Source organism: Pectinophora gossypiella, chromosome 21 (assembly GCF_024362695.1).
Source record: "Pectinophora gossypiella chromosome 21, ilPecGoss1.1, whole genome shotgun sequence".
NCBI lineage: Eukaryota > Metazoa > Arthropoda > Insecta > Lepidoptera > Gelechiidae > Pectinophora > Pectinophora gossypiella.
In genome coordinates this window covers 10,470,581-10,485,435 of record NC_065424.1, presented here as the reverse complement: position 1 = coordinate 10,485,435, position 14,855 = coordinate 10,470,581, and the positions used below count along the sequence as shown (strand labels likewise).

The window sequence follows — 14,855 nt, the reverse complement described above, 5'->3', positions numbered from 1 at the left end:
CCTTTGGCGGCTCAATAATAACGCTGACACCAGGGTTGATGAGGTTGGTAATCACCTCACAAGTCACACGATAGATAGAAGGAGAAGCAGTTAGTTGAGAGCATTCGTTTTTACTCCCACAATGTTTTTATAGGTTTTTGTATGGATTTCCAAATCCGTGCCTATTCTACTTTCATGGGTTTACACCACTAGTAATTATTTTTTTAAACGCCCAAACTTACGTTGCCACAGTCTTCCCACGCTTTATTATGCTGATAGTAAAATGGAAAAACTGACTTTGATAATTACTGAACTGTTAATTACACAATGAAGACTAAAATACCGGGTTTAAAATAGAGTCCCCGACGTGAAAGAAGTTCGCTGCCGCGGCGCTAGTGTCGCGCATGCATAGAAAATTATAGCCAACCATTGCCCAATGGCTCAAATTAGCTTCCAAACGTTTTTTCGATTCTGCTCCGCACCATCCAAATCCCCTGGTAGTTGCGGCTTCCGAATACATCCCGCTTAAGGACGGTACTGAAAAGTATCGGCATCCGAAGGACGTAATATACGATCCTATGTAATTTTATGTTATGTTACGAGTATGTTATGGTTACATATGTTAATAGTAAATACTTACCGATACTTTGTTAAGTACCCACAGAATTACCTTTAAAATTTGATGTGTAATAAAGTTACTATAGAAGGAGTATGTTCTACCGTAGACGTATCTAGGACGAACAAAGCTTTTGAATTAAAAAGAAAATGAAATTAAAAAAAAAACAATCGCTTCTTAATTAGTTCTAAGTGATCCATCCTTCAACGTCCTATTGTCTACCTTTACGCAAGCACCGCCGGGATAAAAGCTTGTTAATTTGTAATTGCCGAAACTTCATTTATTGTCAGGTTATACCTTCCAAAAGAACGGCCATTTTAAAAAGAACTCTCGCATTCTACGACTATTCAACCAATGGTTTGAAAACCTACAGCTCAAGTTATGATGGTTGTCTATGCAAAATTCTTCCAATGTAAGGAGACCTCTGGCTTAGAAGTCTATACTCGTAAGTAGAAGGCAATATAAAATGGTTTATGTTCACTAGAAGAGGTTAAAAGCGTAAGATATAACCCCACGCGTGCATTCACCGTCTAAACATCGTCGAAACACATTACATTCGAAATTTGAAAAAGTTCAAAGTGCGAACGTGAGTTTGAAAATCTAAAAAATATTTCTAAAGACTCTTTAAAAGTTTTCGGCCAGTGGATTGTGTTGTGCTTATAATTTTTTTTAAATTTACAGTTTTTCGAGTTTACTGTGCTTTCTTTTTTATTAAAAAGGAACGAAATAATGGTAAGCCTATTTTTTATTTTCTGTCTATTTTATAGAATTAAGTAAAAATATTGTGGTGTTCTATTTTTAAGTTAAATAAAATTAAAATAGATTATTTCAATTCGTTTATTAAGAATTCAAAAAATATATTTTTTGTTAATTCAATTCATAAACAAGATTTAACTAGGTATCTGCATATATTTAATCTGCAAATATTTAATTAACTCAAAATACAAATAAATCATTTTTTTTTGTTGCGCATAAAATTTTAATATGTATAAAACCTCTTTTTCAAACTATATTTTATTTTCTTAAAACAATACGTAAAACAAAAATAAATCTCATTTTTCGAAATTTAAATTAATTCGAATCAACAAAAAAGCTCTTATCGACTATAAATTCATTAACCTTATAATCTGTTGATCAAAGCATGTAACAATTCAATAAACAACACAACGATTGCAATTCTGATAACAATTACAATGCATGGGAATCGATTCTAATCGAGCAGGTACTTACATTCATACATACATAACGCGTATATCTATGTCATGGGGTTATAACATGTTGTATTAACATTTACTAAGTATACTATTCTTGTTCATAGTGTGGATAAGAACTGTCAGAATATTTTATTTTTAAAAAACGGAACCCTTATAGGATCACTTTGTTGTACTTCCGTCTGTCCGTCTGTGTATCAAGACTTTAAAATATAGGCATGAGTTTTTTAAGTACCTACTTATGTATGTATGAAAAGGGAAGGGGTATTTAGGGGGCGTTATAAAGAAGAAAAATTAAGTAGGTAAGTAGGTTATAAGTTTTCTCATTTTCCTTCTTAGTTATAAAATCAGAGGTCTATGGCCGAAAGAACGTCCTGTGGCTTCGTTTCTTACTTCACAAACTAAAATACTTAAAGATACCTATGCTAGTACATATTTATATTATGTGTGTGAAGGCGTAAGTTTATGGTATGTTTATCTAACCTTTATACATAAGGTTTCCCTTCCCTTCTACCATCGTTACTGGATGATGATATTATTATAAATTGCGCAAATATTCTTAATGACAATTCTCTACAAAGGATGTAATAATGATGTCTAAATCGAGGTAGTCAGTCATCAGTCATTCATACAGTAATGATGTAGGTACTTGGAACATTACGGATGCTCATAAAAATGTCTTAAACATATATAAACAGTCCGTATATTGTCCCCTTGTAAAAAGCCGCGGTACCCCAGTTGGTCGAATGCTTGCCTCTCTTTCTGAGGTCGCAGGTTCGAATTCAGCACAGGCCTAAACCAATGATTGTCGAATTTGTTTTCGAATTAATGTTTGGATCATAAATGATTATCACATGCTCAGTGGTGAAGAAAAACATCGTGAGGAAACCCATATTCTCTAGAAATGCATTTTCAGAGGTATGTGACCTAACCAGTATTGAACTGGTTTTCCCTTCGCGGATTGGAAGGTCAGACAGGCAGTCGCTTCTCTGTAAAAAACCGGACCTGTCAAATCTGCAGTTAGGTAAGCGGACCATGTGAAAAACGGAATAATGCTAGGGAGATGATGATGATGATATATAAATAAATAAAAATAAATAAATAAATAAAATATATCGTCCCCTTATAGTCTTCTATCGTGTGGGTTATGAGGTGGATTATCAACCTCATCAACCCTGGTGTCAGGGTTATTATTGAGCCACCAAAGGTCCCAGACATGACTCATGTAACTACATACTTACATCAGTAAGTTGTATCCGAGACTAACTGCTGAACGTGCCTTAAATTCCGAAGCACGAATCATGTTACTTTCGACTTTCATCGGGATTCGAACCCGGGGCCTCGGGTCGTGAGCCCAACGCTCAACCACTGGACGACGGAGGCCGTTATAGTGAAAACATAAACGCCTTTTTGAAAAATCATATTTGGATGTGATTTTTGTTAACAAATGTATGGGATACACATTCTCATGTAATTATGATAATGCTTACGGGTCAATAATAACCCTGATACTAGGGTTGATGGGGTTGGTAATCCACCTCACAACCCACACGATAGAAGAAGATGATCGTTTTGTTACTACAGTGTTAACAAAAGCGAAAACCTTTTTACTACTCGGCTGGATAAATGGGGAGCGCTGAGGACTCTCACCCGGTACAAAATTGAAGACAATTTTATAATAATAACATCAACATTACACTCTACAGGTAAAAGCCGTAGGTGTCATACGTAACAGTAACAATACCAGGCCCTACACTCTCCATAAATTGTGTTGTGGCGAATGTCCATAGAGCACGGAATAAAATCGTGCTTGGCTGCATGTAGAGGCGCTTTATCTCGCAAACAGGGGTAGCTTACAACAATAAATAAACATAACATAATTTACTCAGTGATGTGTCATTGATGAGGAGCTCGGTGGCGCAGCGGTAAACGAGCTCGGTCTGCGATTGTTGAAGTTAAGCAACTTTCGCAAAGGCCGGTCATAGGATGGTTGACCACAAAAAAAAAGTTTCCATCTCGAGCTCCTCCGTGCTTCGGAAGGCACGTTAAGCCGTTGGTCCCGGCGGCATTAGCAGTCGTTAATAACCATCAATCCGCATTGGGCCCGCGTGATGGTTTAAGGCCCGATCTCCCTATCCATCCATAGGGAAGGCCCGTGCCCCAGCAGTGGGGACGTTAATGGGCTGATGATGATGACGTGTCATTCCCGGGAATATTCCCAAAGTGGGAAAGTTCCCGTTGGCTGCTTTTCCTTTTCAAATTGTTCATTCTTGTACTCTGGTCTTATCTGCATAAAGGTTAGGTAATAAAGCTCTTTCTACATACGTTTCGCGCCTTTTTCTGGCGGGAACGTTCCCAAGGTGACAGATAATATTATTATTTATAGTTAATAATATTGCAGTTGACACAGCCTCCGTGGTCTAGTGGTTAGACGTTAGGCTCACGATCTGGAGGTCCAGGTTCGATTCCCGATGGGGACATTGTCGAAAACACTTTGTGAGACTATCCTTTGTTTGGTAAGGATTTTCAGGATTGAATCACCTGATTGTCCGAAAAAGTAAGATGATTCCGTGCTTGGGAGGGCACGTTAAGCCGTTGGTCCCAGCTATTTATTAGCCGTAAAAACACCTCCACCTGCAGCGTGGTGGAGTATGTTCAATACCCCCTCCGGTTGATTGAGAGGAGGCCTGTGCCCAGTTAGCGATACATTACACTCTTTTGCATAATCCTTTTTAACTATGTCCTGATACATACATATATAAATAAACTGATGCCTATTTCCCGCCGGGGTAACAGAGACTATGGAATTCCGTTTGCTTCGATCCTGACACACTTCTCGTGCTTCCTCCACATTTATCAGTCGTTTCATACATGCACGTCGGTTCAGAGTAGATCGTATTGAACCTTTTCTATGCCCTGATATGAAACTATAGTTAACTATAGCCATTTGACGCCCAAGATTTCAACTTTTTAGGTATAAATGTACGAAAAGACACGTACCTAAGGATACTGGAGAATTGTGACCGTTTTATCAAGAATAAAGAGACCGTCGCCTCTAGCGGCGAGACAGCATAAATGATTTAATGCTCTGTGCATGTTATAATGTATTATGTCACCAACAGCCAGCTGACATGTGACATTTGACATCAATTTAAAAAGCTCTAATGATCAACTAATGGCCACTTGCAAAAATCATGTACGGTATTGAAAAGGTGTTTTGATAGTTACATAAAATATCATAATAATATTTTGAGCAAAGAGTTAATGCGAAAATTATCTTTTAAAATGTTCATTGACTGACCTTATCAACTCTGGTGCCAGGGTGACACTTGAGTCGCCAAAAGCTGCTGAAATTACTCATGTAACGACTACACACTTACTTAAGTAAACAGTAATCGGGACCGACTGGATAACGTGTCTTACTTTCGGAGAATCAGGTCCGGATGAGAGCCTTCAGCGCTCCCCATTTGTCTGGCCAAGTAGTTAATGCCATCTGCGGCAAATCTACAATAAGTCACGTCAAAAAAAAAGGAGAATCAGGTGATCAAACTGAAATGTCCCAACAAAACTTGGGATCACAAAGTATTTTTTGTGATATGTTCCTATCGGGATCCGAACCCGGAACCGGATCTTGAGTTCAAGCTCAAGCACTAGACCACGAAGGCCGTGTAATGCATCCTATAGTGATTTATTTATAGCTCTGTCCACCCCCGAAGAAATTACGACCTTAAATTGCATCTGCAGTTTTTCACAAGTACCAGGCAAACATAAATCATAAACACCTATCACTTCCTCATCATATATCACGCGTGACCTTCACACTCATCAATATCACCACGTTTATTGAAAGGGAAATCCTAAGGAATCCAAACCGGTCTAGGAAGTGCTAGTGCTCCTAGACTTAGCCAAGACCTAGAACTTTCCCTGTGACCTAAGACCTAAGCGATGACTTTCGATTTCACTACATGTTTGTGCCATCTTTATCGTGGGACGCTGTGAAGCCAGTTCCTTTATTCATGATGTTTGTGCAAGATGGTTGCGGTTGTTAAACAGTAGCGCTCCGTACGGTCACGAGCATTAATATGTATACACTTTGGTACCATGTCATAATAACTTTTTTGACAAAATTGAACTGTAAGTCTCACTAAATGTCAAATATGTTAGTGCGACAGAGTCGTAAAGTGGGTACATCATATTGCTCAGGACTGTACAGTGTACACATTTTTGTCAATTAGAAACAAACGAATCAAGCGACTACGCAATGATAAGTGACCCCTTATGTAGTATTTCTTTAAAGTTAAACTTTGCATGAAACATAAACTACTCCTGACTATTTTATTGATGCATCTAATAATACCTGGCGGGTTTGACCTAGTTAACTGAACATCAATTACCATTGCAAACCTCACAGAGAGTTCCAAAAATAATGTTCCTTACAAAACCAACCTATCAAATCATATTCTCTGATGCAGTTACCAACTTCACATCAATAACCACCAATCACCGCGTCGCATTGCAAACCAATCTTATAATTACGATTTCCTCATTGGCTAATCGTCAGCTCGTCTCACGATTGGCCGATTTTGTCCAATTACGTGCTCGTGTTTTGAATTCGGAACAACTGGGCCGATAAGCGTTGTGATGTATGTTTAGTTCGAATTGTATAATTTTAAAATTTAGTTTTTTGTACAGGCTATTCGTAAATTCTCGAGAATATTATTACGTTAATAATTTAAGTTCATTATTACTTAATTAAATTATACGTGTTTTTAAAGAGTTTTAATTTACTTCTTTTTCTTAACCTACTTTAACTACCGATATAAGTAGTGTGTAAGGATGGTTAGAAATAATTTTGAGTTTCATAAATGACCTTAAATTAACAAAAATAGACGATTTTAGATGTTGTTTTATGCGAAAATAGTATCTTAATTATTTGTTCATTCAACTTTTAAGACTAGAATTATCCAAGTCAAGGTTCCCTAAAGACATCTCAATCCAAAAGTTCACACAGTCAAACAATTACAAGAAACAAAACACTTCAATTAACAGTACAATACAATAGGACTGCTATTTCAAGTTGCAATAAATTAGTTTACAATAAAGTTGCCACAGCTAAATAACAATAATAACAATACTATGGTCGAATTGACTAACTTCACATGGCCTTTAGAAGACCACTAAAAGTACCATTATCTTACTTAATTCGGGTTTAGAACAGTAAATCTTGCGAGATTTCAATTCTGGTGAGCAAGGACTTTAGACTTTTACAACATAACGTAACATCACACGTCTATAGGGTAGGCAGAGATGTGTATATTATATACACCCACTCCTAGCTAGCTATGTTTATTTATAAGCCAATTACCAATAACCTAGCATAAATTGTAGAAACCACGTGATATCAATAGGGTAGTTTTCAACTAGTCAAATCAGATACTTTTTACAAAACGTCAAAACACGAAATTACTATGGAATTTTTATGAAAAAGCAACCTGTGACGTCATAGAAAAACGTGACAAAATGTCGTACTTACTCGTATTATTAAATATTTCGTACAAATTCCATAGTAATTTCGTGTTTGACGTTTAGTAAAAAGTTACTGATTTGACTAGTTCGAAACTAGCTTATTCCTGGAAACCACGTGATATCAACTGTCTAAGATCCAATCACGAATTCAAACTTATGAAGTCGAATTCAGTGGGTTTTACCCCGTAGCCTTAAACTTCGCCCATTTGACATCGAAGTAGGCTGCACTTTCCTGGACAGCGTGGAAAGACGAGAAGCTAAAATCGGTCTAAAATACTATTTAGTTAACTTTTGTAAATTGCCCTGAGGTCATTGGTTTTCTCCCAACCCATAAATAGAGCAGCTTGATGGAATTTAAAAAAATGGACGACAAATTTTGGACTTGAACTGGATTCGCACCCTAAACCTGGTAGTGTAGTCTGTGAGACACATTCTAGCTTGAGAGGGTTCGAACTTTTCGAGATCTCGAAATACTTTGAGCGTTTCTCAATAAGTTTCCACTAAACCGCACAGGTAATAAAATGTTGCTATAAAATGATAAAACTTGCAATTCTATTGACGTGAATTTAAGCCAAGGACAACACTAGTTTGACCTTACATCTTAATGTGAGCAACGTTTAAAAGTAATTATAAATTATTGCTTAGGAGTCCCCTCTTGAGGCGGGTAAAGCCACATGTTATCGCCAAATCATCCAAGGCACTCGTGATATTCGATGCTGGAAGTCACTTTGGTCTAGCTTGCTTCTCAAACGGGCAGCGTCGGATCCAACTCAGATACCGGACTTGCAACAAAGAGTTAAGTTATATTAAGTTAACTTTCAAATATTATTCCTCTCAGACGACGCCCTGAGCCGAGGTTCGCGCCCTGGGCACCCTCAGGCCTCTTAAACGTTGTACCGGGTGAGAGCCTTCAGCGTTCCCCATTTGTCCGGCATAGTAATAAGTAGTTAATGCCATCTGCGGCAAATCTACAACCCGTGACAGTATGTATTAGTAGTACAATAAAAAAACGTAAGGTGTCAACTGCTCTCTGACCTTTCACATCGAGTTACATCAGCGGTTATGGCAGAGCACTTTCAATTGTTTTTTATACGCCCGAGCATAGCAGAGGCTCCTTAACTTACCTCACTGTTTCACACGGTATTATTTAATATAATTTTTATAGAAAATAAGTGTAAAGAAAATATACAGAGTGTATTTGACACCATAACGAATACTCAGGGGAATGATTCAGCTCATGATCCTGAGTGTATGGAAAAGTGTGGAACTGGAAAAATAACATGCGTTTTGCGGTGGAAATTTCACTAGATATTTTTGTGTTTTTTTTTCAAAAAAATTTCCAGTTCCATACTTTTCCATACTTACACTCAGAATCACGAGCTGAATCATTCCCCTCAGTATTCGGGTGTCAATTTTATTACACCCACTTGAACTTTCACTTGATATTAACTCAGAATCATGAACTGAATCACCCCCTCAGTATTTGTCTCCTTGTATTAGCAGAAGCTGGATTTATAACAGCGGCAGTAAATACTCATTTGAATTTATAAAATAGAATTCTGTTTCAGAAATGGTTATCGAATTCTTGTCAATTTTGTCAAATATTCGGAGGAATATGACCTATTTCGTAATTAGTTACGAGTTGGGCTCTAGTCCACTCAATCCGATCTTTTGTTTTTATTTTTTTTATTTATGGAGTTTTATCTTACATATTATTATGAGCCGTGGTAACCCAGTTGGTAGAACGCTTGCCTCTCACTTTGAGGTCGTACGTTTTTGAATTCATGTTTGGGTCATGAATGATTAAAGTGAATGAAAAAATCGTGTGGAAACCCGTATTCCCGAGAAATGCTTTTCCGGAGGTATGTGACCTAACCTATATTGGGCTGATTTCAACCGTTGCGGGTTGGACGGTCAGACAGGCAGTTGCTTCTGTAAAAAACCGGACTTGTCAAATCTTCAAGTTAGGAAAAGGAACTCTGTGAAAAACGGGATAATGCCAGGGAGATGATGATGGAATTTTATCTTACAAAAGACCTTGTCAGTCCTTTCAAAGGGAGAAGTTATTGAGGATTCATACCCAGGACTCGGATATCATCCATAGTCATCGTGTTTGTACTACTGTTAAAAGCATCCTTACTTGTGTGGACAAGTAGTGAGGAAGTTAATGAGTTGTGTGTATAATGAAGAGAGTGTTAAGTATAGGCTATCAGTCTGTCGGTTTACAATTTATCATAAAAGTAATTATTTTATATTACAGTAGAAAGTGTCTTTAAGTTTCCTGGACGTGAAGAGTGATATTAAACATTAAGCTCAAGACTATATATTTATCTCAATTGGGGTAGTCAGAGGTACACCCATCGCAAGATGAACTAAGTACCCTCACCTCACCGAGCTTTCTGTTACACCAACGTGATAGTTGAGCCGTATCGCCGTCTATAATGGCCGAGCCAATTGTGTTAGTGAAAACTGCACTTAAGATAAATTAATAACTCATTGGTGCAAGTCCGGTACCGGAGTTCGAACCGGCGTTCCTCATTTGAGCAGACTTTTCATATTAAATAGTACCCGCCCCGGCTTCGCTCGGGTGCAATGCTGAGGAAAAAATGAAATTAACGACATCACATTAAACACCTCAAAAATAACAGTATTTCTTCACTATTTAATGGATGTTGTTATACATATAAACCTTTCTCTTGAATCACTCTATCTATTTAAAAAAACCGCATCAAAATCCGTTGCGTAGTTTTAAAGATTTAAGCGTACATAGGGATATAGGGACAGAAAAGGCGACTTTGTTTTGTACTATGTAGTGATGTATACATTATTCACTGTGCAGAGCGTCTAGCCTACCCTGTCCATTGAAGTTCCGGGATCGATTGCCGATCGAGACATTTTCGAAATCAATTTGTTAGACTGTTTTTCCCGGCTATAAACCCGTAAAACACCTCCACCAACCAGCACTGGAGCAGCGTGGTGGAGTATGCTCCATACCCCCTATCATTGAGTGCCCAGCAGTGCGATATACATAGGCTGTTTATGTTATAAAACAAATATACTTACTTAACTGTTGCGTTTATTGTAAATGGGTAGTCCTGAGCTAATGTTATGTATTTTAAACATGATACAATTTTTCTCAAGTCTCGCAACAGATGGTGGTGTCGATTACGAACTTAATTTAGCGCTCTTTAACATAATAATAACTTGAAAACAATCTTACAATCTATTTCCACTCGAGACAATAGGCTGAAACGCATATTAACTGTATTTGCATAACCCCAGAGTGAGCTCGTGGGAGAAATTCTGGTCTAGATACTTTGCGCATACACGCAAAAGTGAGTGCGGAAAAGCAATCAAAATCAAATCAAATAATCATTTATTTATTTACTATTAACGACTTCCGTGGTCCAGTGGTTGAGCGTTGGGCTCACGATCCGGAGGTCCCGGGTTCGAATCCCGGTGGGGACATATCACAAAAATCACTTTGTGATCCCTGGTTTGGTTAGGACATTACAGGCTGATCACCTGATTGTCCAAAAGTAAGATGATCCGTGCTTCAGAAGGCTCGTTAAGCCGTTGGTCCCGGTTACTACTTAGGAGGGTACTATCATAATAATATGTAATTTCAAAATACATATGGTTGGAATATATAAAGTTAAAGTACCGAAAATCAAAATATTTATAATCGTCTTTTGGCATAATGGTTACTTGTTACTGCTGTGTTTGCATTATGGTTACTGTTTTACTTAGCATAATATGTTTGTTAAGCCTAATGATGTTTGCCATATTCTTGTGTAGCATAGTGGTTTTAGGCATATTGGCTTTACGCGTAATAAGTTATTTAAAATTAAATATATTTTTATTTTCTCCATGGAGCTCCGCGTCACGGGTGCGAGCGAAGCGAGCACGGAAATTCGCGGCACCCCGACACTGTAGATATAGGTTAAGAAGGCTGTATGGCAGGGGGCGAGCAAAGCGATCCCCCTGCCAATATAGTCGAGTGGGTTAGGTTACTTGTGACCATCGAGCCCCGAAGGGCCGAGATGCGGCGGTGAAGATTTTAGTTTAAGTATTTTATGTATGTACAGCAACAGGATTAGCAGAACGTAGTGGGTAGCTCACTGGGATGGGCTAACCTATAAAATGCTACTTAGGTTCTATGACGATCTTGTGACGTAGCGAGTAGGCGCCGCTACTTCAAAAGCGCACCCCTGATGCTGAGCAGCAGCGGTATCAGTACTGGCTGGAGGCCGAGGAAATGGATTCTGGTAGGGCTCTAGCTAGAACATCACCGATTGAGAAATTGGTCGGTGTACTGCGGAACGGAAGGCGATTGGGGCAACCACCGTTCTACACGCCCTATATATGGAGTAATGAAGGCGATTACTCCACCGACAAGAGCGCAGCTCTTAAATAAAGAGAGAGATTTTATGTATTTTGAACTTGTACATTGTAAACTTTAAATTTATGCATTATTATACGTACCCGCCGAGCGTAGCTCTTTCCATTGCTCCCTGAGCAACATGGAGATTCTCGGCGGATGTCTCAGGTTCATGGTCTTAGCTCCGTATGCAAATACTGATAGAACACATTGCTCAAAGACTCTTCGTTTTAAGTGCATAGACAACTTGCTACGTAATATACTTATTGAAATACCTAATTTACTACATTTCCTAACTTAAAGATATAGTTCCATTGTTGTCTCCGATATAATTTGTCATATGCACGGTACTACATCTAATCACCTGAGCAGTGCCTTGCTATTGCCCTGGCGTGGGACTATAGTTTTTGCCACAGATAATAAAGTAGTTTTTCTTCGTATTCTATAATACTATCACATCAATCATGTTGGCAAGCCATTATTTGGTTGAAATCTGGTACGGTTTTGACGGATTTATTATCAAAAATTTGAATGTTTCTCCATCTGTTATCGACATATGCTCTGGATTGGGAGCAAATAATAAAAACATATAAACAGTCATAAGCAAATAAAAACATATTAGCAAATAAACAACACGAGGAGCTCTGTGGCGCAGCGGTAAACGCGCTCGGTCTGCGATTGTTGAAGTTAAGCAACTTTCGCAAAGGCCGGTCATAGGATCACAAAAAAAAGTTTTCATCTCGAGCTCCTCCGTGCTTCGGAAGACACGTTAAGCCGTTGGTCCCGGCTGCATTAGCAGTCGTTAATAACCATCAATCCGCACTGGGCCCGCGTTGTGGTTTAAGGCCCGATCTCCCTATCCATCCACAGGAAAGGCCCGTGCCCCAGCAGTGGGGACGTTAATGGGCTGATGATGATGATGAATAAAAACAAAGAACGCGCTCAGTTGCTTATCTCCCGGGCTTCTTCTCATGGCGCGATGTTGAAAGAAGTTTTTTCTTTTGTTTTGGTTTTCCCCGAAGGGCAAGGGAACTATGCCCATACAGCCATGTCTTATATATTCTTTTTTCTTGATGATGATTAATGATTAATGAAATGATGAAACGTGAGGACCCTCCTGTACTTCAGAAGATATTGTGGATCTTAAAATCTGATGCTGGCTAAGATATGATGGACTGAACAGAAGAATTGCATCGATGTCATCTTTTTAACCAAGGGGTATTTCAGAAGATATTGTGGATCTTAGATGCTGATGCTGGCTAAGATACAGACTCCCCAGAAACCGCTAATTTGGTGGGTTTTTGTTCTTATGGCTAAGTTTTTTTTTTAATTTAAACTTTTTAAACAATGTACCGTACCATTGCATTTTATCTACCTTTAAACGACAAAGTCCCAGGACGTGACGTGACAAATCATAATCAATCATAAAGTGCTAACGTAATGGTACAATGAGTCTATTTCCCAACTTTATCTAGATACATAGCAGCACGCCTATACCGCCGAAGGGGTTGGCAGAGAATTAGTATATACCCCCACTCTTCGCCAGCTATGTTTTAATCCCATGTACGGTCACGAGCATTAATATGTATACACTTTGGTACCATGTCAATGTTAACTTTTTTGACAAATTGAACTGTAAGTCTCACTAAATGTCAAATATGTTAGTGCGACAGAGTCCTAAAGTGGGTACATTATTTGCTCATGACTGTAAGAGGGGTCGAGATGTGATATCAACTGTTTTTGATCCAAATATGAATTTTGCAAACGTATCGATATCTATACCATAGCTAAATGGGTTAGTGAAAATTATCCTTAACTTAACATACCATAAAACATAATAAACAGTCTATATACATCCCACTACTGGGCACAGGCTCCCCTTAATCAACCGGAGGGGGTATGGAGCATACTATACCACGCTGCTCCACTGCGGGTTGGTGGAGGTTATTCTTAACTTAAGATAAATTAAGAACTATTCTTCTATCGTGTGGGTTGTGAAGTGAATTACCAACCTGATCAACCCTCTGGTGTCAGGGTTATAATTAAGCCGCCAAAGGCGCCTGACATGGCCCCTGTAACGATTACTAACTTTACTAACTTCCGAAGCACGGATCATCTTACTTTTGGTCAATCAGGTGATCAGCCTGCAATGTCCTAACCGAACTAGGGATCACAAAGTGATTTTTATGATATGTCCCCACCGGGATTCGAATATGGGACCTCCATACACTGGATATAATATATTGCATGAGTTATGTAGATACCTACTCATGAGTACTTGTCACAGATAATTGACAGGTCTGTATGAAAGTTTTAGGTCAAGCAGAAAACATATAAGATGATTCGCAGTAAAGCTAATATTTACGTAAGTTTGCACAAAGCTGAATAATAAATTTACGTAATGACTTTGGTTATCTAAATATACTATGACATAAACTGGCCAGCTCGAAAGCTTTTGCTAATAATATGAAGTGTGTTTTAAAGTTATATTTAGATTAAACTACTTACTACCCACGCTTTCCAAAAGTCTATGACAACGATATACAAATAATAATTATGATTATTTTTTTTTTATTATCTTCGGAAAACCTACAGCAAAAGAAATAATAGATTATGTTATAGCTATACAACTACTTAATAATAATAATAATCTTCTCATCGTACGTGTGGGTTGTGTGGTGGAATACCAACCTCATCAACCCTGGTGTCAGGGTTATTATTAACCCGCCAAGACCCCCTGACATGGCTCATGTAACGACTACTTACTTACATCAGTAAGTAGTAACCGGGACCAACGGCTTAACGAGCCTTCCGAAGCACGGATCATCTTATTTTATTGACAATAAGGTGATCAGCTTGTAATGTCTTAACCAAACTAGGGATCACAAAGTGGTTTTTGTGATATGTTCCCACCGGGATTCGAATCCGGGGCCTCCGGGTCGTGAACCTAACGCTCAACCAATGGACCACGGAGGCCGTTATGTTATTCTACAACCGTTCTCCTACGATCGATTTGCCATTGGAGTATTAATCGACAGGACGATACATTTAATTCTGTTTCCCCAGCACTCTTTAGCCCATACACATTTTGTCGTGCATAATCGAGTAATAGCCCCTCTCTTTCCTGCCAAATCCTTCACCT

At 38.5% G+C, this 14,855-nt stretch overlaps 2 protein-coding genes across 3 annotated transcripts in view; both read left to right on the top strand.

Annotated features, from left to right (window-relative positions):
- The window catches only part of LOC126376522 (zinc finger protein 729-like), a 62,956-nt gene that overhangs the window by 44,054 nt on the left and 4,047 nt on the right, over positions 1 to 14,855 (top strand). The window lies entirely within an intron of this gene.
- Positions 1,130 to 14,855, top strand: part of LOC126376533 (uncharacterized) — a 49,629-nt gene continuing 35,903 nt past the window's right edge. For both annotated transcript variants that reach the window (XM_050023991.1, XM_050023989.1), the window contains exons 1-2: positions 1,130 to 1,181; positions 1,277 to 1,327. In XM_050023991.1, coding sequence (XP_049879948.1) covers positions 1,325 to 1,327 — 3 coding nt within the window. In that variant the 5' untranslated portion in view covers positions 1,130 to 1,181; positions 1,277 to 1,324. The remainder of the gene's footprint in view (positions 1,182 to 1,276; positions 1,328 to 14,855) is intronic.